The sequence below is a fragment of the Bacillus rossius genome, assembly GCF_032445375.1.
Source record: "Bacillus rossius redtenbacheri isolate Brsri chromosome 9 unlocalized genomic scaffold, Brsri_v3 Brsri_v3_scf9_2, whole genome shotgun sequence".
NCBI classification, from domain to species: domain Eukaryota; kingdom Metazoa; phylum Arthropoda; class Insecta; order Phasmatodea; family Bacillidae; genus Bacillus; species Bacillus rossius.
Genome location: NW_026962013.1, coordinates 13,277,674 through 13,303,048, shown reverse-complemented (window position 1 = coordinate 13,303,048; position 25,375 = coordinate 13,277,674). Strand labels below are relative to the sequence as shown.

The following is a 25,375-nucleotide window of genomic DNA, read 5'->3' as shown; positions in this document are numbered from 1 at the left end:
TCACATACAGAGTAAGTTATTTTGTATCCCTTGCCATTAGTATTAAAGAATTTTCCAGCAAATTTTATTTCCATAGCTCTCTTCATTTTTGTTGGGTCACCAAAATCTTCTCACCAGATAATTATAAAACAATATTTTCGATCTGTGAAAGGTCAATTAAGTGATTAGAATCATTTACACTGTGACTTTTAATCACTATTAGATACAATTTAATTTAATAAAAAAAAGCATTATAATTTTATAGTAAAAACCCTTCCGTAATAGCCTTAACTTAGAGCACCCACCAAGACTGACTGCTGTCAATCACTAAGTTGATTCACTGTCGTTCGTTCTTTGCTTATGCTAAAGCACAAACACATTATGCAAAAAGGATATTTGTTAAGAGGCTAGGACTGATGATGTAGCCCTCACATCTGACCATTATTAAGATAATGCATATTTTGACATCAAATCAACTTAAATTTATTAAATCAGGAGACATTTTGAAGCAAGAGCCCACACAATAATACATTATGCTTATTTTGTAATTGTAACATAAATTAAAAAAAAAAAAAAACATAATGAATTTACAATTTTAATGACTAAACCTAAACAAAAAATACAAATACATACAATAAATTAAAAAACAAAAACTGAATAATATTCTTGGCTATCCAGCATTTGAATTCAATTTTGTGTGTCCAACAATCACAAATTATGACAATACTACTATAGAATGACACTGTAACATAAAATAACCAAAATTTAAGCACACACATGTAATGTATATGCAATCCTGCATATATTTGAGTGTACAAATTTTTAGATTTTAGGAACATCCTTCACTTAACAAATATACTTTTAACAATTTTTTTTTATTCAACTTATTCAACATGGCTAGGGTCACTGAAAAATAGGATTCTGGTTTAAACCAAATGGTATTTATAAATAAAACAATTTTAATAATGTATTTTTAAATAAAATATCTTAATTTTTTTTAATGAAACATTTGATTCCACTCTAATAGCAATGAAAGTTAGCTCATTAATGTTTGTGATTTACAGGGGAAAAAATATACTAATACATACCATACTTTATACTAACCAATATCTTATCATTTAAATTATCTGAATAAGTTGTAAATTATACCCAGCTAAATAATAATGTAGATGTATGGCTTTTATTAGAATATGTTGAGAACCAAAATAATTAACATAATAAAAAAAAGTTGTTTTTGTTTCCAACTCTGAAAAGTTACTTGTATACGTATTGTATTTTGGAATGAGTAACAACTCTAAAAAAGATTTCTTACAAATTTATGCACACATGTTTATTGAATTAACTATTAAAATTACATAAAGATAATAATAATGTCTTTTACCACTAACATGATTAAACTTTATATATATTTATCTTTAATGGTTACAGATTATAATTTATCTGCAGTTTTATTACCACATTTGTTGTATCAACTGGTCAATGTTTAATAGTCACAAAAATGGGTGCTGAATAAACTGCAATAATCAGAACATACTTGAATAATGGAAGATATATGACCGACCTTTTTCACAAATAAAACTAATCTGTCCACTTCACAAAATTCTAAAGAAAGTACAATTTATTTATGAATGAACTATAATCAATTTATTTTATGTTTTATCTTTCCAAACAATTCTTAAGTTAAAAATCTTAAAAAGTTAAATATGGATGGTATCATTAAAAAAAGACACCATTCAGCAAATATGAACACTCATTAAATCTTTCAGCCATACCTGTTCATAACTTTTTAACATTCTCATATTTACAACCTGATCTGTGCATTTGGTGTCCTGAAAAGTATAAAGTACCTATATTAAATAGGGGGAAGAAAATTAATTTTACTGCTTTTCATAAAGACTACAACGTGTAAAAATTAATAACTCACCACTTAATTTAAAGACAATATAATTTTTCTGTTTGTATACCGCATAATTGCTCAAATTTTATCTATAACATTAAGGCTGACTGAGGCATTTAGCCCCGCTTCCAATTGCCTTGATATTTATTTTGTAATTTAATTATTTATTTTTCATGTTCTTTGCATTTTATTTTCACTAAGTCCGCCTCATTCACATCTCTGAATTATGCTCTGTAATACCTTTGTACCGTAATTTAGTTTGTGTTGGCTCTTTCGGTACTCGTGTATCGCAACGTACCATAACTATGGCACGTCCTAGGTGCTTTGTTTTCTGGCCAATGCGAGGCGCTGCATTTGGCATTACGAGTGGAGCTGATGCGCGAGTGAACTAGCGCGCAGAGTTGATTACGAGGCGGCGCTGAATCCGCATGAGTGTCTTCCCTTGCCAATGGACTTCAAAGTCCTGCATTGGACTGGGCAGCATGATGACCTTCACGACTCGTATGAGAGCCAGGCGGAGTCCACTTTGCTGCAGTGTGTGCAAAAGTAAGGCCGCAGCTCTAGAATTATGGGCCAGAAATTGGGCAGTTTAAGTACCCCTAAACTTTCGTACATTATTTTGACTGTAAGGCAATTTCATTACTTTGAGTGCAGTCTCGGATAAACCAGATGTTGATTAATAGTAATGGATTTCAAAAGCATATTTGCTGTTGTTTTAATAACTTTTGCTCCTAAACATCATTGCTAATGACTGTTTATAAGCCTTTTAAATGCTGCATTCTGAAAGACTGCTGCATTTTTTATGCGCATTAAGAGTTAGCACGAGACACTACTTGCGACGTGATTGATGCTTCAACCTGCGCACAACAGTGTTCATGCCACTTAGCTAATCTGTGGAGATCTACAAACAGATGCACCAAATGTTTTACCTTATCAAAAATGTTTCTTCTCAATCTTTGGTGGCCTTATGAACGTATATTATTTCACACTCAGTAAGTGGTGGGGCAAAACTTTATTTAAAACTTGCACGACAAACACGAGTGGAAGAGGCTATGGCTATTACTGCATGTCGTGCGCTGCGAGGCAGCCAAGAGTTGTTTGCTATTCTGTATACAGTAGAAAAATAAATAACGCAATTTAAGCAAAGACTTCAAGTCGGGGCACGAAGTTATTTTTTAAAGACATTAATTAATTTGCACTACTGATGCATCACAGCGAGACATCTATGCGTTTGATTGCACTCACGTGCGGACTTGGAGTGTGGGTCAAAGCAGTCATCAATATTTTACAACACTCGTGATCGTGACATTGCTGCGGGCTTTTTGAGACATTAATTGTTTCGAGAAACGGAGGTAGCTAACTTATGCATCTTCATCAATGATTTTATGAACTAATGGCCAGTCTACGACAAACTATTTTAGCAAGAAATATTTTGGATTTAGAAAAAAAAACATTAAGGACAGTTTTACTTATGGCTCCTTTGTATTATTATTTATGAGTTATTTAGTAATTTTGAATTTGAAGTCTAAGTGCCTTAATATTTTGGAACATTTTAGTAGCTTTTAATATTATTTAGAGGTACTATAAATGCACACATCTTTTATGTGCTTATTATGCTCATACTTTATGCTACATTATGTTTATTTTTAGCTTGTGTATGAAGGCCTGTTAACACAAGGCGGAAGGCCAAATAATGTGATCAGTGTTAACTTTATTACCACAATATATAGTATTAAAGATATACCAATTTTTTGTTGCTTCTTTTCTTACCACTTTAAATTCATTTAATATTTTTGGGGTGCCTACTGTGTTTGAAACCTATGCTCAGGTTCTGAAATATTTTATAGCACCCTGACTAGACGTCTTACTGGGGGTCAATCTATTGTGGAAACTTTACACATTCTGATTGTTGTTTTCAAATATATATTTGTTCCAAAGTAAAAGATCCCATGAAAAGTTGTAGTTCTCTGGAAATACTATATTTTTTGTAAGCAATTGAATAGTTGAAGGATATGAAAATTCATTTACAGACTGACGTAAAAAAAAAAAAACACTGAAATAATTTAATTATATTTCAATATTTTACAATAAGTGAGTCTCTCTTAACAAATATTAATTTTCTTAATGAGTTAAAAATGTTTTATATATAAAAAATAAATATAACTTCACATACAATTCCACAATCATTAATACACAGTAAATTTAGTTTTTATAGAAAATTATATGTAAATCAAATAATGTTTATTTTCTAATTGTTTCTAACCATCTCTATCTAATGCAGTATGCAGTACCAAAATATGACAGAAACCAGTTAAATATTACAAAATGCCATACATAGCCTCCACTCCATAAACTGATGAGAAAGAGGGCAAAAAAGAAAATAAGTCACAATACAGTTTCATAGCCGCCCGAGGTGTGACATGTTGAGCTGTTAGCAAATAAAATGCATTCACGAAATACTTACTGCCCCACCCTGTCAGCAAACATGCAGCCACTATTTCTCTCATGGCTCTTGTCTTTCTGAATAAAAAAAAAGTACATGGAAGGAAAACGAAAGGGCTTGATTTTGACTCAGAAGGTGTCAGAAAGGAATCACTAGTAAAGATTATACATTGGAAACTGTAAGAAAAAAATTGGGTAAATTGTAAATTTCGGACCAAACATTTGTTAAGTCCACCAAGCCATGCAGCTGTATAACTTTCTACAAGTCAAATTAAAATTTTTTAATATCCTTGGTGTGTTGTTAATAAATTCTGCATTGGCCTTGAAACGCTGCTGCAAAGACAGCCAACAAAGAAACGTTGTGGATGGTGACTGCACTCGGAGATAATGACAGCCAGATGCTGCGGGGTGGGAGGCCGGGTCGCCTCCCACCAGCGGACAGGATATTGCGCTGGCAACGATCAACTAGCGCCAATTATGGCCAGCCACTATCACCCAGCGCATGCCCCACTGCTTATCAAGCCAGCGCCAGCGCCGTGAGTCAGCTTGCTAAAGCACACATGCTGAAGTCAACCCCACCTGAGTGATTACATTCTCAGGCATTCCATAGCACCAATATTCACTTTTCCTATTTCATTAACAAATACAAGATTTTCACATGATTAACAGTGGGATTGTGGTTCATGATACGGAATGTCCGGATATAATTTCTATGACTTTAAAAAAATTCCCCAAAAAAAAAACTTCTGTATTTAATTAGTTATTTCAATCAAATGTGCACATCTAAATATGAACTGTTCAACTATTTTAACCAAAATATTTTATAGATACCTACAAATGCTGGTTAAGCAGTTAAATAAATAAAAAATTTTAAGTTTCAGATGGCAATTGAATTGACGTCAATTAAACGACCAGCACTGCAAACATGGGGAATAGGGAAGGTATATGTCGAGAACTGCACCAACACTCGCCTGGAGTGGGGGTGGAAAACTACTTTGGGAGAAAACCACCCCAAGTGCAAATGACAATGTTTGTACTGGCGACTTTCTGAATCTGAGCCGGTTAATGCTACTGTATGACCAAATACACTCGGTTCTAAAGAAAATACTTCAGATTAAATGGTTTGCAGTCCAAGCAATTGTTTTCCTTGACTACACAAAGATTTTCCTGAAATGTCGAGGTTTTCCCTAGCTTTACCATGTTTTTCAGTCAGGTAGCAACACTGTGATTGGTAGGAAGTTACATAAAATTATACAATACATAGCCTCAGCACAATATTTAGCCATAAAGCAAACAGAAAAATCAAAACAGTTTCATAAAAGATGCCAAAGGTGTCAGAGAAAGAGTAAGGTATGCATGTGAAACATTAATTAGCACCAAGAATTTGACTTCCTAGACAAAGTTGTAACTAATGGTATGGAATAAGAATAAACTAAGACCGGCATCATTGAAGACACGAGGAGTGATGAGATGAAAATGAAACATTGACGGAGCGAATAGGTGGAGAAAACGGGAGTACCTTGGAAAGCCCGCCAACTTACTGCAACGTATGCCACATTTCCCTCTTACAAACAATATAGTTTTGGCTCAGTCGGAAATTGAACTCAAATCCCCCTGGTGCGAGACGAGAGACCCAACCACTCGACCATTCACCCTGTGAAGCAAGAATTAGAGCTCAAGTTTTACCTACAACAAAATTTCCTCCACTACACACCTTAATGAAAGCACACATTCTATAATTCACAAAACCTAGTTCCTTCTTAAACATAATCTATTCTTTGTTAAGATAATGACCAAAAAAAAATATGGTATTCTGTCTACTTTTCTACAATTATTACAAAGTTCTTAAAGAAGGCAACTTTTATGCTTAACACTGCTCTGTCTCAAACCACTGAAATAGATAAGACAGTGTGGCTACTCTGACTTTCATTTACACTTCAAGATAACACAAGGTACATACTGGTCCCAACATTCCTCTGACAAAAAAAAAATATATATTTTTTTTTAAATGTTCAATGACTTTTTTGATGATGATAATAAAGCAAGCCATAGGTACATTATTTTTTTGAACAATTTAACACCAGTTATTCTGATAAAAACTTACATATGCATATACATAAAGTTATGTAAATGTCTAAAGTACTATAATTTTGTGCTTGTTAATTTTTGTACTATCCTCTACAGCTGTATATTCAAATGACAGACTGATAGTCAGGTAAAGGTGTTGGGGTCCGAATAAGCCATTTTGTATTTAGGTGCTCTCAACCTCCAATAGTTCCCAAAACTGACTTAAAACTGCACAAAATGAACCAAAATTTCACATTTAGTGGGAAAATTTTCCTTATTAATTCTCCAAAAATGTTGATGGCTTGAAATGTCTTCAAAGTGGTGGCTAACAAACCCGTAAAAAAAATTAACTCAAGCTGCTAGGTTTGGGTTTTGGTGTCAGGAAATTTAACACCTCAATCACGAGTTTACCTAAAATAATAACAAATTAATTGTTTTAAAAAAAATTCTTTAAAAATAAGAAAAATACATTCAAATAATAAGCTTTTTTGGTACGCCATAAAATTTTGAGTCTCCAGTTCAAGCCCAATGAGGTCATGGAACAAAATATTTAAATATAAAATGCACCCACAACACAGACAGTAGAGTCCTTGATTCGATTCCCGATGAATGCACTTTTATTAGATAAAGGTCAAAATATCCTTCCTCCACAATATTTAGCAGGCGACTGACCACCATCACCTATACCAGGGCATATATTTCTCCTACCTGTGTGATGTCACTGCAGCCATATTGACTACCATCTTGGATACACTAGAGTGCCAATCACCATCATGATTTATTTGTTGCCTGCCAGAGCACACAAGCATCAATCACCAGACTTTTACCTATCATAGTGTTTGCCATCTTTTCAGCCATATTGAAAATCTTTAAAATTATTCAAAAAATTTCACAAAATTATTAAAAAATTAACTAATTTCCAATATTTAATCATTTAATCTATTATGGTACTTTGTACAATCATTTACTATTTACAAACCATTAAAGTAAAAGAAGATTAAAAGAAATAACTAAAAATGTTTTTAAAAACATTATTTATTATTATTTACTACAATAAATACATGCAAAAGTAAGCAATCCAATTTGTATTTACTTCTGTAGTGGTCTAAACTGACTAATTTCTCAGCTCCATTTATTTCATCAAAGACAACATCGAGCCAGAACCTTTCCCCATGTAGGTAGTTGTTATCTTCCAGGCATTTTAAACTCTTTTATGTGTCTGACTCATGTAGTAATATTCGTGACACAGTAACTATCTGGGTATAGGAATCAAGGTTACTGAACCAGCAGTTGGAAAATTGTGGTTAAAATAAAGAAATTCAGGAAACTTACAAAAAAAAAACTTTCAGTTATCAGATCTAGTGTTATAGGCATGGGTGTAGATCCAGGGAGGCTAGGAGTCATCCCCCTTACCTCCTGAAATAAATAAGCCCCTCACCCGGGGGGCCACCACTTAGTGATTTTGAGATCCTTGTAATTTTGGAAACCATTCGTAACAAATGCTGCATGTGAATTAATTTAAGGAATAATATGACAATATTAGCCAGGCCCTTGTAATCCGACCAGGCACACATTGCATGTATGACATCAGCACTCATGTGGGGCTGCTGGACAGCCCCTGATATTGAACATAATAAAAATTGGAAGATTCACTTCAAGGTCATGTTCCATGTGCTTGGAGAGAATACACAAAACTTAACCATGCAATGTTGCCTGTTCAACTACAGAATGCAATGCTTAATACAAGTATAGCAGTGTTCATCGGGCCATTGGGGTGCTGAAAGCTATGGTTTCAGAGATAAATATATTTGAGTGAATAATCTTCTGTGTAAATAGTTTTTTTTCTTTTTAAATGTAGCCTATTTTCATAAGTTAATCCTTACTCTAATTTTACCAAAAAAATATGGAAATATCATTATTTTATTATCGTCATTGGATATATAACATTAGATTTGGTACATTATTTTGCATGCAGATTATGAAATTATTTCATTTGGATGAGTTTAGTTTACATGACTTAGCAAAAATTTCGCCTCTAGATCTGAAAAAAGAATAAACATTTTGCTAACTGGTGACACATGGATGAGGTGTTATCAATTTGTTCCATGTTCATGTATATTGTTATAATTTATGTGGGGAGAACTACTGGGTTTGTAAGGGATTGCCTAATTAATTATTACAGTTTTATTTATTACTAATATCCAAACTATATTTTAATTACTGTATGTACTCAAGATTTCTGTCCACAACAATTAGTCTTCCACTCATCGTTGAAACATTAAAACTTTCCACTGGAGCTTGGCTCGAGAGTGGCTCACTCTTCTGTCCACTTCCTTCGCACTCTCACCCACGCCACGCCGCAGCAGTCCTCAACTATCGCTCGTCGCACCCTACTGGCTCACCAGGCCTTCACTCGCAGGTATCGCCTCCCGACAGGCCCGGTTCGGTCAGCAAGGGCCACTTGCCCTCTACACCTCTCACTGATCGCATTGGTATCGTCAGTATCTCCCCCCTAATCTCAGAACTATCAGAACGTGCTCCGATCTCCCGCGGAGGTCGGCATCGTTGCTTATATACCCGTGGTGTCCCTTCTCGAAGGGACAAGAGCGGCACCTGTGACATGTCACATCGTCCTGGACCAACCTGACGCCCGAAACACCCAGAACAGCTACGCTTATTCACGGCACTCCTCGCGGCGGCTTCTGTAAGCCTGGAATTTTTAGGCCGCTAAAGGTGACAATAGCCCGAGGCGAGACTGTGACCCTTGCAATCCTGCCAGGCACGTGTGGCATGCCTTACGTCGATGAATGGCACGTCAGTGGCCGTGCGTGGCCTCCAGCCCGCTCCGAACCTGGTGCGCGTCGCGGTCTTGTCTCTCACGTTCATAACAATATTACTGTTATTAAATAGATCTTTCCTTAAATTAAATATGTTTTTATGTTAGTAAATGTAAAATTCATAGATCACATGAATAAATTGTACGTGTAGATATTTTATGCCCCACTTTTATAGTCAATGATTAATAATTACTAAAACATATGCTGCTCTGCTCTTTTTACCTAGTTAATATAACTCATGTGAAAATTGAGTTATTTTTCCAAATAAAAAGCAAAAAAACTACTGGTCCACAGATTCAACGGGCCCCCCCTTGCGGATCCTACAGATTTTTGCCCTTTGTTATAAGATATCTTGGAGAGTACAAGTTAACGAACCTCCTACTTCTACCGAGAATCAAACATTCATGATAACTGCTTTTCTGTACAGAAATGTTTAGTGAATTTCTGCATTTTGTTAAGGTGCATAAAATATTTTTAAACCATCATTCATATTTATTTAGGTTAAAACAAATACTAAATTTGAAACTACACACACTCAGTTCAAAGATGTGTTTGCATAATGGCAAAGAAAATATACCTATAGGTTATTTGTGTGTGTTGTGATAAGACAAGTATGGAACCTACCACTGTTTAATCCAGTAGCTAACCAGATTTGACCACTTTATGGATACATGATGTATGATTCTTTAAAATAACTTAATTAATGGGTTTTGCTCCAGTAGTTGATTAACCTATCCCATACTTTTTCTTCTTCCACGTGCTTATGTAGCATCTAGGCCTATGGGTTGTATGCCTTTGTAGCCAAGAATAAAGGACTTAGGTATTTTATAAATTTTATGACACCAGGTTGCACTTTCTGAATACAAAAAAAATTTACAAAGATAATTTTTGTAACTGATAGGCAATAGACACAACTGTTCCATTAAAAATGTTAATTGTTATAAAATGTGCAACAACAGTGAATGCTGAAAATATTGGAAAATTTAATTGCTCTTTCGTAAATGTTCATTAGTTTATTTTTTGTATCCACATAACTGGTGTTTATGTTCAACAATGATCTTTCTAATCACATTTAACTTAATAAACACATCATTCAAAGATTCTGCTTTTCTTGAAATAATTTCTGCAGATTTAGCAATGTCGCTCTCCAAATTTGCCTTCTATCATTTCAGGTACTTTGATAGCAAACAAGTCACAAGTCACTAGTTAATAAAATTAAGGACTTTCAAAATTTATGGTAGAAATTAACGACTTTTAAGGGGCCCTTAAACTTCAAACTGGAAATTAAGCTCTACATAGGGTCTTAAACCAGTAAATGAAATTTTATTTTGCTATTGCAGTAAGCACTCTTTAAAACTACATTAGTTTCAGCACATTTTATAATCCAGCACAAATTGAGCTGCTCCTGTTTAGGATTTTAAGAGTGGATTTAGACATTTGTTGACCATGGAAGCAACATGATATTGGTGACTTTAGGCCTAATGCTAATGTGTATTTTTTTGCATAGAGCAATGCAATTTATTACAATCGTTTAAAAATATTATTGGACAGCATTCTTTTTTGGTATTCCCGTTAAAACTTTATTTATGTTCCTTAATTCAGTAAAATTGCTTATCTGTCAGGGCCAAACATGGCTGGTTAAAGGTTTTCACTGTAAAGTATTTCTGTGCCATCAATTGGTGAAGTTGTGCATCATAGCTCCTGGTTAGGTCCCAATTTTGACCATAGTTTTCCTTAAATACATCCTAAATGTGGGTTTCCAGAAGTGTCTCAAAGTTTTGTCTCAGATTCTCATTTGTACACTGCCGCATACTCACCTCAACCCTCATACATCTAATTGGACTGTTGAGCAACAGCACAGTTTGAACATGACATGCATCAACTACTCTAACACAGCTTTATATGGCTCTAATATTAGTGAAACAATTATTTACTGACAAAGTCAAATGTTTCATTATAGAAATACTTTTTCAGGAATGGAAACTAAGAAATTACAATAACATTCAGGGAAGGAAGTAAAAATATTGGTAAATGTGGAGAAGTTTTTCTGAAAAACTAAATTATGAAAATAAAATTTTTCAAATGATGTTTGTATTAATCATACCAAAATAGCACATTTTTAATTGAGTTAATTATCTATATTTAACTCCAAATATGTGCCACTATGCTTCCCATAACAGAGCTGTAAAACTACCCGTAAATTTTTATTCCCTATTTTAAACTGACTAAATAAGGTAAATGGGTATACATACTAGTTTTACACGCTCCAAAAAATAGAGGGATAGATTGATAATTAATAATGTGTTTTTTTTTAAAAGTATTTTCAACTATAATGTGCAACAAATTTGATACTAACTTTTTTAAAGTTATAAATGGGTAAGTACATTAGAATTTCAAAAAATCTGAAAACATCTTGTACTCTGCGCTGTCCAAACCCCACTTTATTTTTCTAAAAAGCCATTTACTGTTTAATCAGATCTCTCCTTGTACAACTACGTGCTGTAGAGTAGGCTGTACTGCCTAATGATACATTTTTTCGTTTTATCGTATGAAGCATTCATATGGCTAAAAAAGAAAGGTCAGTAGAAACTCTTGTTCACTGCCCAAAGTTTAGCCTTACAAAAAAGAAAAAGGACATATTCTATGTTGGTATTTCATTAGATTTAGGGTAATAATACCTCAGACTGGTAGTGTCTGGGGAAAAAATGTTAGGTAGCTACGTGAATTATACATAAATTCTTAGAATTTAAATAGTTTTTAATTCAACTTCCGTAACCAAACTTTCACTTATTTATCATTAGACAAATTTCCCAGAAGCCGCAACTGTGAGGTATTTCCAGGAAAATGAGGTAAAATCTATAGAGATATGGCATTTAATATGGCTTAATTCATAGTTCTTGTATGAATTTGCACTGTTTTTCCAGCTTTATATGGCATATAATACTTCTGTTCAAATTAAACCTCACTACACATTCGATTCCTCAAAAACCAAAAGGCATTTTGAAACGTGCCTGCCTCAAGAAAACATCCAAATAGTATCTTAAAACTCTAAATCAAATACAGAGTTGATAAGTTCATTTTCTTGTAATAAATACTCCCTATAAACACCATTTGAATTGAATTCCAAAAGCCAATATATAAAGCAACTATTATTTGTAATATTTGCAATATGATTGTATGATTTGTATTGTTGATTTATATTTAACTTTTATTGTATTAAATTGAATTTAACTTGCTCAATGTCCCTAATTTGGGACTAAACGGAGTGCATGAATAAATAAATAAAATTAATAAATTAAAAATAATATTAAAAATCTCAAGTACATGTTACATTCTAGGTAACCTTTCTGAATGGCACACAATGGGACACTGAAAATAAATTCCCACTATTGATGTTTCGTGTAGGATAAATTCAAAATAGACACTTAATTGTAAGCCTGTTCCTTATAAATAAAATATCACAATCTAGCATTATTTTTTTTTTCAAATTGAAAATTTGGTAATTTTGACTGTTCCTTGATATTCATAAAAAACAAAACCAGGAAAATGTATAAGTCCATCACAAAAAAACACGTATTTCACAAAATACACATACCTGACTGCCAGAAGAGGGAGTGGCAAATAGTGAACAACAAAAATCAATAGATGTTATGTGCTACAATAAACGAAACTGAGCCAAGACTGCAAGACAATTGTTAAATACTACACCATACTTACACAGAGACAAACCACACGTACTACGATCTACTTAAATTTGGGCTACTGTTTTGGTATTCAACGCATGATTGCTAGCGGTTAACAGCTTAAACAGACAAACATTAACTCTTTGGTCAGAAATCAAATTATAAACACCATCCAATTAATATCTAGAGTCGACAAAGTCTTATAAAAACGACTATCTACGGAACTTACAACACACAGCCTAAAAATATACAAAATAATTTGTATACGAAGTGTCAAACTATGTGCTTTCTGTCAATTTATTAGCATTGAAATAAATAACGCACTTACCCTTCAATCAACCAGGAAACTTTAATTAATACAAAAGCTCTTCACATCCTAACAATTAATACGCCTCCATAATCAATTCACAAAAAACTTTAATTAAATACATTTCACTACAAACTTAGAAAATGGCGTAACAAAACTTTTGGATGACTGTATCACAGCCTTCTGTTAAAACATTCGAATTACAGTTAGTCATTGTAACACAGGCTGTGAACAAAAAAGAAACCTTTTTATTAAAACATTTAAAACGTGGTAAAAAAATAAAACCTTTATAGATTATTTTAAAGAACAAATTACAAAATAATATTTTCTTTTATACCAACCGACGTATTTTCAGATTTGTTTTCCAATGATCGTAGGCTGTTGTTCGTATCATTTTTTCGATTTGTAATAATCAAAAACCACACAGAAAAGGACTGCATTTAATGTCTAACTGACTTTTTTCGCTTGTTGGGAGAAAAATTATAATTGCTAATATTTGATAAGTTAATTGAAATCTTCTGTCGCAGCATCATACTAAAGTTCTCGTCTACTGCCTGTCTGAGGGTGAATACTTGGGTGAGAAATACCGGGGCGCCTATTATAAAGTTGTTTGTCTATGCATTGACTCACAGAGCATTAAGACTTCTGTGGAACTCAGGGCCATTATGTTGCCATGTGGCGGTCAAAGCAGTGATACAAGGGACTGGCAAGGGCGTCCTCGTGGGGGGGGGGGGGGGGGGGGTGTTGGTCGGGTGGTCGGGGGGAAGCAGTTGCCCCCCCCCCCTAGAACCCTAGAGATTCAAAAAAATATAGCCATTTGCAAAAAAATACATACTTTTCCCATAACGTGACCCCCCACCCCCCCGGGCAGGCCATCAGCTGGCGACGCCCTTGGGGACAGGCAAACATACTCTAATGCATCAGCCTCTCAGGACACTACTAGCATGACTTAATAATTACACAGGATGATCTGGTAAGAGCTTCATTTACTAAATATATTAACTAGCCATAACACGCATCGTTACCTCCACTGACGTATTTAAAGTTCCTGAAGCTAAATTACTATTTACAGATTGCCAACTGGAGAATAATATACAATTGAGAGTGATCTAGCACACAGTTGGGACACAAGACTAATCAGAACTAGGGGTTTGACACCTAAAGGCTAAGTTAAGGTGTTCTGGAGGTATGATGCACGGCAGGTTAACTCAGAGTGTTCTGACCTCAGGAATGCCACACTGACAAATAACACACACATGAAGACTCTGAAACACTTTATTACTAACGACCGCACTATCAAAACCACAACGACGACTCGTAAAAGCACTGCACGACTGCCCATTCTCAACAATGTTACTCCAGTACAAATGTCCGCATCTGACAACAGATTAGCTACACTGTAGAACTGACGGCCAGTCTAATCTCGCAGTCTCACCACTCCAGTGCCGAAATCCATCCACTCGGCACCAAGGTCAGCTACCGACTGCCTTACCACCACTCCTCTGCTCCCCTCCTGGGTGGCATCAGTCAGCACATACACTCGGTGGGGGGGGGGGGGGGGGGCGCCAGGCTAGTGGGACACTAGGCTGTTGCTTATGGGTCGCGGGTATGCTGCCCCCGCGTGCCCTGAAAGGTACGCGGCTGAGAATCTACCCTGAAACTCGACCCTACTTGGCTGTGAGGCCGCTCGGCCATGTGGAGGACGGAATGTTGCGAAATAATCTTAGACGACACAGTGTATATTAAATTGGCTTTTAATCCACGGAATTCTCCGGTGCTATGCAAGGGTACACATACACTATGCGGTGGCAGAACCGCTACAAAAGCTAGGATAGTGTGCTATGCGGCGTCTGAGCTGTTGTACTATTCCACTAACAAACGCTGATTACAATACAAAACACGACACTAACATAACACTGTGAATTTGCCGCGGCAGTCTCGCGAGGACGCGATCACTAGTTCGCTGGAGACGGCCAGTGCCAAAAGTTAATTGTCTTAGGAGGGCTCAATGAGCGTGGTCCTAAATTCTAGTCTACACTTACGTGAGGTTGTAACCGGCAGGTGTATGCGCAGTGATCGTAACGAAAATGAGTTGGCTGGAGTCGGCCAGTGCCCTAAATTGAGTGGTCCGCGACGCAGTGCGGAATCGCCAAGGAAATGGTCGAGATAAGCCCAGGTCCACCTAATACATGCCGAGTCTACGTGAGCAGCAATGAATTAAAAAGGTTTGGTTATTAAATCAATTACAGAGTGAACAATCGGTGGAAAAATAACGAAGGCTGCTCACGGACACACGTCTTGACACGGCACGGAGTGGTTGGAGACTGCCGAACATGGCTGCCTCGTAAGGGAGGAAAACGTTCACCTCCCTTGTGAGTCGGCGCCAAAATCTTATAGACGAGCACAGCGGAACTTAGGTATTATCAACGCCCTTAACTTAATCGGCAAGACAAACTGAGTCACGTACACGGTAAATTCAATACACTTTAAAGAATATGCCACTTTAAATTAACAACACCGTGCAAAACAAGTGCGACGTAGGAGTGCCCGAGTCACTTACGTGTAGTTTTTTAATAACACAGTTGTGAGTGCTCCCCTTGCGGCCTTCAGCCTGATTTCAATAGTGTAATATGTGACTTAATAATTAAAACAGCTCCAAATTAGCATTTATCATTCGCCACTGGAGCAGTCATCAAGCGACGAACAGTCTCCAGTGTGACTCTGATAATTCAATCATATTATATACAAACTTGTTACATGTCATTTCTAAAACATATATATATATATATATATATATATATATATATATATATATATATAGAGTTAATTATTAAGTTTTATTGTGTGAATTTAGAGCCACATACATTTTGTTATTAATATAATTTTTTACAAATAATATGGAACTTTAGAAACTCTGGCGCGACAGGGAGCTCACCCCTCCCCTCGCACCAGGGCCAGACGCCAGTACAGCGCGACTCGCGGACCGGGACGGACGCACGTCCCATGGGGAGACATCATCTCTTTGTCTTCACTGAACTTCCTTCTGGTAACTATAGTCCAACTTCGAAACCTTTTTTAATCACTCCCGGTGTGCGCCCGGTCCTTTTTTCGGTGTAGGGCCTATCCCAGCCGCGTAAATATCACACTCCCCGCACAACACATTGCGCGGGGCAGTGCAGCATACGGCGACTCAAATCAAACTCTCTCCCTCAACTTCGACTGGCGTGAGGACGTAATTTTAGTGATGGTGCATCAGAGTGCCCAGTGTATTATGATAGTGTACTTTATGTAGGGAAATCGGGTGAATGTAATTGCAAGTGTAACTACTACGTTATTAACGTGACGCCGTCCCCGCTACCTCTGATTATTTAAACGTAATTTTTGTCCGGTTCGTGTTCTCAGGGAGGGTTCGGCCTTGTGGCTAGAGGTAGGGGTCAACGCAGTAGGGCCCCCCGAGCTGTTGAGGCCACTCGGGACGCCTGAATAATAACACAAAACTTCTTCAGATAGTTGGTGAATTTAATACAGCACAGCCCAATACATGGTGCTGCCCGTTCTGGCCGTAACGGTTTGCCCGACGCGACTAGTCAAACGCGCAGCTCACTTCCTCAGTGGCGGCTCACGATTCTTATGCGCGTGAGGGGCAGACTCGTATACGTGACGCGAAAGTTACAAAAGATACTCTGACATGGCACACGATATTTTGAAGCACAATACACTACACTAATACCTAGCTCTGGATAAACTGGGCTAGCAACACGTAGGCCCGTGTCTCCGGCGACTCTACGTGGTGTCTAGGTGTGTCCCAGGGACTGAATCGTTATTAAGTTTGGTGGCGCACTGCCGTACGACGGTGATACATAAGCCCTGACATGACGAATTACACTTAGGCGAACAACTATTCCACTAACATATTACACTTGATAAACTGGGCTAGCAGCACGTAGGCCCGTGTCTCCGGCGACTCTACGTGGTGTCTAGATGTGTCCCAGGGACTGAATCGTTATTAAGTTTGATGGCACGTGTCGCCTGCTGGCTGCCCCGTGCGGGCCAAAACTAAGTAGCCTGTAGGCTAGGTTGGGCGTGAAGCGCCGACGTAAAACCACATACTCTCCCCACAGTACTTACGTATGACGTCGAACACTCATCTCGGAGCACTGATTGAATTAAGTTAAGTACCTCATGGTAAATTTAGGCCGACCGCGGAACTGTACAAAAGGTTGAAAAGAAATTACACTATGGAAAACTACATGTCGGTGAATGCAAAGGTTGAAGGTTCCGCGTTGCGCGCAGGCTGCCGGCCTGGTTGAGCTCTCGAAGGACACTGGCGGTGTCGCCGCGTACGACCCCCCTCCCCCGCCAGCCCTCCCACGGAAACGTGTGAATTTCGCGGGAAACTGAACCGGCCAGGTTCGGGACAAATCGCACCGTGAAACATGATTTTGCAAAGACTTAATTATTAATTAATAAAAAATAATGTTCAATAAAATCCTGTGGAAAAACATAATTATAACAATTTGTTGTAGTGCGGCGGAAGGATATGCCACACCCGGCCGGATCCTTGCGCCGGTGTAGCACTCGTTGTATGGCGTTCGCCTCGTCGCACGAACTGCACTTTGCTGCGCGCACGGGCGCGTTCGGTGCACACGCTTTTGCGAGACGTTGATGAGGCATAGCGGTCTATGCGACAGAGGAGCATTGGCGGTCGGCGTCAAACGTCCACTCCGCACACTCCGTGCGCGACGTGTAAACGATAGTGAAAAACCGTGTATGTTATTTGCAACCCCCCCCCCCCCCCCAACAATCATTTAGGAATCAGCATCCTATTCTGTGTAGGGCCAATAATACAGCAGGCAGTAGGGATCCCTAACATCACCACAACCGCCGCCGTTCCTAGTGGTCCACGGTTCAGACCTCACGACCCACCTCGTGGATAACCACCGCGTTAGCCTGGCGCCGCCTCAGACACGTTTCCCCGCAAGAAAACAGCTTTCCCGCTAGGAACACCGCCGAGTCTGGACCACGAGAACTAGGACGACGGCAATACAAATGGGAAACATAAGAGGTATAATAATTTGAGGTTTGAAAATCATGATATAATTTTGCATGTGATTTAACTTAGTTCGTTCGATTAGTATTTGTTAAATGTTTTTAAGGATAAATTTTTATTTTTAAGGTTAATTGGTACCAAGGGTTCAATTTTCTCGTGATTCTGGCTGTTTTAAATGTTTTCTATTAAGGATATATATAAAAAATTTAAAATTTACCAGCAAAAATGGCGGAAGAAGCAGAACAGGTATTTAGGTTAGAAAGTCGGAGGTTATCAAATGCGGCTATTTTTTTATTTATCTTGTTATTAGTTTGTGTTTCATGTCCACCAACAATTGCGGGATCTTAGTGGATTAGGATACGAATAACTATTTAACGGATATACATTACAATACTTTAAAGTATTTATGGTTCCTGCATAGCTGATATGATTTTTCTTATTAGAAAAAGTTAACTTATTAGAGTGATCGCGAATCAAACCCAATTGTATGGAGACATTTGGCGATTTTTGATATTTTGATATTTTATCTGGCACAATTAAAATATCTTTGAGTGGTTGTTACTAAGTTGGGAAGTAGGAACGGTATTGTCTAGATCCCGATAACAACATTAATGACGTCACTAACTTGATACCGCTGAAGTAATCATTACCACAACATTCTTATTAGACAATGGGGATTGGTTGGGGAGGGGGGGGGGGGGGGGAATTGTTTATAAGTTTGCAAAAATAAGTTTCATAATCAAACCAAATTTTGGTTATCTATAATATATACTTCCCTATCTATTCTAGTCTAGAAAACGATACTAAACACATTGCCAAGGATTTTTCATTCTATAATTTTTATCTCATTTTTTAAAATATATTTTGTGATATTTTTATATAATTTTAAAATTATTTGTTATTAATGTCTAACTTTGATTGAAATATCTTGAGTATCGTAAAAAAAATACAATTATCGGATGTCACGTTTTTTGAATGGAAAGAAAAAAATCAGAAAACTATACTAAAGTAAAAAAAAATAAAAAACATGGGTAAACAAAGAATGTCTGCAATTGCGTGAGTACATATGTATTGTAACGTAAGCAGTAAACTGGTTAATTTACAATGAAAATTAAGTATATAAGAAAGAATAAAATATATATTTTAACAAGCTACACCAGAAACCTATTATTGATGCTAAGCTAGCAATGTGTCACATTTTTACTGGTTGCAATCCTGACTTTAGGCTCTCAGTACTATCAGTAAATTGCAGTGTGTTTCAGGGAAATATATATATATATATGCATGCACTGTTCAGCTAGACAGCTTGTAAAATTTATAATGATTAATTTTTCTAAAGCTTTGTTATGATAATGAAATTGGGTTAGTGAAAATGTCTGTTTAGGTTCCTGCAATAGCTGTAAAGGAGCCTCTGGATTTGATACGTCTGAGCCTGGATGAGAGGATCTATGTGAAGATGAGAAACGAAAGGGAGTTACGTGGAAAATTACATGTACGTATTGGGCCCAAAGGGCTTTAAAAAACATTGTACACCATTTAACTGAACACATTGGTAAATATGTAGTTGAGCGGTATTTGCGAAAAAAAATGTTAAAAATCCGAAAATACCATTATTAGACGCTCTTCAACTTCCTCTTTTCATTAAAAGCGGCGGAGGTAAGAAATTCCAAATACTTTAGGAGATATCGAATTTTTAAATTTCATCATATGTAGTTGAGCAGTATTTGCGAAAAAAAATGTTAAAAGTCCGAAAATACCTTTATTAGATGCTCTTCAACTTCCTCTTTTCATTAAAAGCGGCGGAGATAAGAAATTCCAAATACTTTAGGAGATATCGCCGTTCTTATTTTGCATACAAGACCTGTGTTTATCATTCGACCGTCGCCATTTTTTTTATTTTGCAGTGCGTTTGTGAATGCCTAATTAATGAAAATGGTCGATTAGGTCAGGTCAGTTACATTATAAATGCTTTGAAACTAAGCGTACATTAGAAATAATATGAAATTATTTCAATGGTTCTTTAGTTTTAAAGTATTTATAATGTAACTGACCTGACTTAACAAACCGGGACAAAGGATGAACAGAAACAACTCATGTAAAATTTTTTTGTTACTTATTACTTGCGCAACAATAAAAAATAAGACTTTAAAATTAGAAATGTTAAAAACTCGCCTAAGATGGAGGCGGTAATTAAATACCGTTTTAAAAAATAAATGAAGTAAATAATCACTATTGGTTAATTTGAATTCTGGCCTATCACGAACAATCACGTGACATCATTATCCAATAAAAAATAGATGCTCGTAAATAGGGGTGTGCGAAGCTTCGAGTAATCGAAGTCGAATCGAAGATATTTTTTTCCTTCGACTTTGGCTTCGACAAAAATAAACTTCGAGTGGAAAAGTCGAAGATTTTTGCCAGAAACGTTTGGCCCACTATTTGGATCAATATGTATATACTGCCAAAATATATTTGCTGCGGGTAATTTCCCGATTATGTATACAGCAAATTCTCTCTAGTACGTCCCTCTTGTTAACGTACAATCCAGTATAACGTATTAAGCCGCCGGTCTCTTGAAACGCCATGCAAATTAATAGGCATAATAAATATATAACGTACGTTTTTCAAAGCCCTGGACGGTAATTTCTCGTTAATACGTATCGTTTTGCTGATATTAATACACAAAATATTAAACATTTTCTCATTTCATTCACAATTCTATAGCTTTGTTTAACGACAGGTCTTGTGGAAATTGTTTACAGACGTTTTCTTTATTTGGTTGAGTAAAATGGCAGTTGCAGTGCTGGTAACCGTGCGGATAGAAAATTCATTCGTATAAAAAAAATGTCCGTTTTTTGTGTGATTGGTGTAACAACATAACATTTATGCGGAATAATCAACAGTTATAAATAAAAAACGCTTAACTTTTTCAATTAAGAAAAAAATGATTCGATTATAATATTTATCCTACAAAATGCGTATTTTCGCGTTTGAATTTGTAGCAATGGATATTGGCCGATGGCGGCCATATCTGGCTAGATACATAAAACGTGGATTATACGATGGCCAACGACTACTAACGCGTTTTTGTTACCGTTTGTTTTCTGTTACGATGACCTAACCTATAATTTGTTTGTAAACATCATTTCAGATTGACATCTTTCGCAATCGTACACAAATGTAATACGAATGCAACATTTATTTAACAGATCTAGTGGCACGTTTCCGACGCTAGTGAACATTTTGTGACGTTTCGTGAAGCATGTTTAATGGCGACGCGACATGACGACGTGGATAGCCTGTTTATATTTTTAATATTAAGTGTATTAGGGCAGCATATGTAGGTAGGCCTACCCGTAGAAGTTATGAGTACCCAAAAGCGTGTGGGTATCAGCATTGCAAAAAACTAGAGATTCTTACAGCTGTTGACAACTGCAAGAAAAAGTGTGATGTTGCAAAACGCTTTAATATTGCACCTACAACTCTGTCCCCAATAGTAAAAGACAGAGCAAAAATTGAAGAAAATGCTGCAAAACTGCACCAGAAGAGGAAAAGATATAGCAAATGTATCGATAGTGACCTTGACAAAAATCTTTTTGATTGGATTGTGCAAGCACGCTCTAATAACATACCCATCTTGGGCACAGCACTGCAAGAAAAAGCACGAATGGAGGCACTATGGCTTGGAATTGACAATTTTCAAGCCTCAAATGGCTGGCTCACACGTTTCAAAGCCAGGTGGAATTTAACTTTACTAATGAAAACCAGATTAATGAATTTTACAAATTTTAAATAAATGAAAAGTACTTACTTTTCCTGTGGATTAAGACATTTAACAGTACTTATGTAGTATACATTTTTTGAAGATGTTTGGTACAATGGAATTTTCTTTAGTCTATATAATCATGATGAAACGTAATTATGTAACAATTTTTTAATATTAAAAATTATGTTATTTCAAATCCTTAGACTTCGATTTTCCTTCGACATTCCTTCGCACAATATAAGCTTCGCTTCGACTTCGCTTCGCATTTAAAAAGAGACCTTCGCACATGCCTACTCGTAAACAAGAAACAATGGTGAAAGCCACATGAACGCACTGCTATAATTGTGATGAAATTTAAAAATTTGATATCTCCTAAAGTATTTGGAATTTCTTATCTCCGCCGCTTTTAATGAAAAGAGGAAGTTGAAGAGCATCTAATAAGGGTATTTTCGGATTTTTAACATTTTTTTTTCGCAAATACCGCTGAACTACGTATGATGAAATTTAAAAATTGGATATCTCCTAAAGTATTTGGAATTTTTTACCTCTGCCGCTTTTATTGAAAAGAGGAAATTAAAGAGCATAGAATAAAAGTATTTTCGGATTTTTAACATTTTTTTTCGCAAATACCGCCCAACTACATATTTACCAACACATTAATTTCTGTTAGCGTTTTTTGACGTGATAACGTCTTTTAAATCGAATGCTGGCTGCACGCACAAAAAAGCATGACTCATTGTCACGTTCTGCCTGAGCCGAGCATGCAAGAACCGGCCAACCACCGTGTGAAAAAATCTTCATTTATCAAACAGGTGAAGGTGGGCTTTTTAAAAGCAGCAATTTAAAAATATTTATTTATTTGTTCAATTTCGTCATTTGAAATTTACAATTTATTGACATTGATTTGAGTTTATTTCTATAACAAATTATTCGTGATTATATTTAAAGAAATTATTTAAATTAAATTTGCAAAAACTGTAAATAATTTTGAAAATTAAAAAGTATGCAATTTTTTATCAATGTTTTCTTATGACATCACGTAAAATTATTGTTCGTAAACCGACTTTACAGACAACCCCCTTTTTTTTATCGGCCAAGGTGAACCAGTTTGTGAACTAAGAGAATGAAGTCTTGGCTGTTTGATTCTAGAATCCTGGCAGAGTGGCCACTCGACCGGGATAATTTATTTGGGAATTTTTTTTGGTGCCGGGATAACCATGATAAATCTGTGGATTTTTGAAAGCCATTGAGGTATATTTGTTTGTTAGTAAGTTAAGAAGAGCTTAGTTGAAAAACTGCTAGTCGTGCCGACGAACTGCATCACTTATGACATTTTTGAGTGCTGTACGTCTTTTTTGAGTGCTGTTCGCAGCTTAGCTGATGTTTGATGAGAAACTACATACGTGTCTACAAACTGTGTCACAAATAGCATTTTTAAGCACGGTTTACTGGTGAATCTCCACAGCGGATGTGAGGAATGCGACAGGTGTTAAGGGGCCGGTGATTAGCCGTAGGAGGAGGACTAAGTCTCTACCCTATTTCTTTTCTTTCTTTGTTTTAATTTTTTTACTTTAACATCTCAAGATTTTCACTGATGCTAATAAGTAATAATAAACACAAGCCACAACTGAAAACTATTACATTGTTTGTTTTATAAAAGACCTCTATTGCATAGTAAAACCAAAAATAATTTTGAATGTGGAGGAATCTAAACAGTGGATGTTTCCATATATAGGTATATTTTAAGTATCTTAATAAATAAGACAATAAGAAAATAACATACATCTGTATGTTAAGATTTTGCAATTGACAATTAGTGTTTAGATACATTTGTTCTGTAGCCCAGTATTAAAGTGATTTTTATTTGAATGGCAAAACGCAGGATGAACAATTGGCTTGCAGGCGTACGACCAGCATCTCAACATGGTCCTGGGTGACGCGGAGGAGACGGTCACCACGGTGGAGATCGACGAGGAGACCTACGAGGAGGTGTACAAGACGACCAAGCGCAACATTCCCATGCTGTTCGTCCGTGGGGACGGCGTGATCCTGGTGTCGCCGCCCACCCGAGCGGGACTGTAGTGTCCGCAGCGCGGGTACGGTCCAAGCATCTCGCAACAAAACACTTGTGAATTATTTCCTTCAAACATTGAGACATTTTTACAATTATGAAATAAGGTCAGCAATGTGATTTTTTTTTTTTGTATTTGAATGTGAAGACATTTTTATGATCTTTATTTTATAATTTGTATTATTGACGTAAACTAGTAGCTCTCATCCCATAAACACATAATTGAAGGACAAGATAAGCGCTCTAAGTGAAAACAGTATGTACCGTCATTTATTTATGTTGTGTGAGATGGTGTAGCGCAGTAAACAAATACTTGGGAGTAGGAGCATCAGCTCAAAATGAATGATACCAATAAATGGCCTTTTAATGTTTTTCACATCATACATGTGATTACATGTGATATAAGTAGAGCCAAGATTATATGGTTTTATTTTGAACCTGATTTTGTCATTTAAAACCACACATTTCGTTGTTATTTCGTCTTTTAAAAAAATATGTTTTTTTTTAAGCTATTCATGGTACTTACACAATATATTTCACGATTGTGACATAAAAAATAGCAGTTGGGTCTATTGTGTTGTTTAGAATCACATGTAATCAACATTTTAATGTTCTGGTTAAACTAGAGGTCTTCGGGTAGTGGATTTTTAAGCCGGGTCGGGTCGGGTCGGATAATTGCACAAAAAATTCGGGGTCGGGTCGGGTCGGGTCGGGTATTGTCTTTCTAACATACCTGATGAAACTGGAAATTGTTATTGCAAAATGTTTTTACTGTATCTTAAATACACTTTAAAAAATTAATAAATATAAGTTAAAACATTACATCAAATTACAAAATAAGCATTGTTCAACATGAACTTGTTTTTGCAATTCAAATAAAAAACAACTCTATCAATTTTTTACTTACCCTAATTTTTGATTTTGATGCACAAAAACCCAGTTCTTCTACATGTTCTGCTGACAGCCGTTCCCGCCTGTGTGAGAACACACGCTCACTGGATACTTCTGTGGCAGGTATTCCCAAATAATGATTTGCTGTTTTGGCGATGCTTGGAAAACGGCTTATTGTAGTTAAAATGTTAAAACATTATTTTAGCATTTAAAAACGTGTTCAAATCAGCATTACAGTAAAACCTCGCTCGTACGGCCCCCGGTTCGTACGTACACCTCGGTCGTACGTACAGATTTTTGAAAGAAAAAAAAAAATTGAATATGAAAAATTGTAAGAACGTTAAAGTTAGGTAATTAAAATACAGTCGCATCCTACAGCGTTCAG

General features: G+C 36.3%; 2 protein-coding genes across 2 annotated transcripts in view; one reads left to right on the top strand and one right to left on the bottom strand.

Moving 5' to 3' along the window:
* Positions 1 to 13,483, bottom strand: part of LOC134543196 (actin-binding protein WASF3-like) — a 47,976-nt gene extending 34,493 nt beyond the window's left edge. Inside the window, 1 exon segment of the mRNA XM_063388098.1 lies at positions 13,234 to 13,483. The gene's annotated coding sequence lies outside the window, so the exon portion shown is untranslated.
* Positions 13,484 to 18,447: 4,964 nt separating this feature from the next.
* Positions 18,448 to 24,536, top strand: LOC134542914 (U6 snRNA-associated Sm-like protein LSm3). The gene is made up of 3 exons (XM_063387500.1): positions 18,448 to 18,508; positions 19,647 to 19,754; positions 23,931 to 24,536. Exons 1-3 carry the CDS (start codon positions 18,488 to 18,490, stop codon positions 24,108 to 24,110), a joined length of 309 nt encoding a protein of 102 aa, XP_063243570.1. The 5' UTR covers positions 18,448 to 18,487; the 3' UTR covers positions 24,111 to 24,536.
* The last annotated feature ends 839 nt before the right edge of the window (positions 24,537 to 25,375 follow it).

Coding starts and splice junctions, on each gene's coding strand:
- LOC134542914 (XM_063387500.1), top strand. CDS start 18,488: ATGGCGGAAGAAGCAGAACAG. Junction 18,509..19,646: donor TGGCGGAAGAAGCAGAACAG/GTATTTAGGTTA, acceptor ATGTCTGTTTAG/GTTCCTGCAATAGCTGTAAA. Junction 19,755..23,930: donor AGTTACGTGGAAAATTACAT/GTACGTATTGGG, acceptor ATTGGCTTGCAG/GCGTACGACCAGCATCTCAA.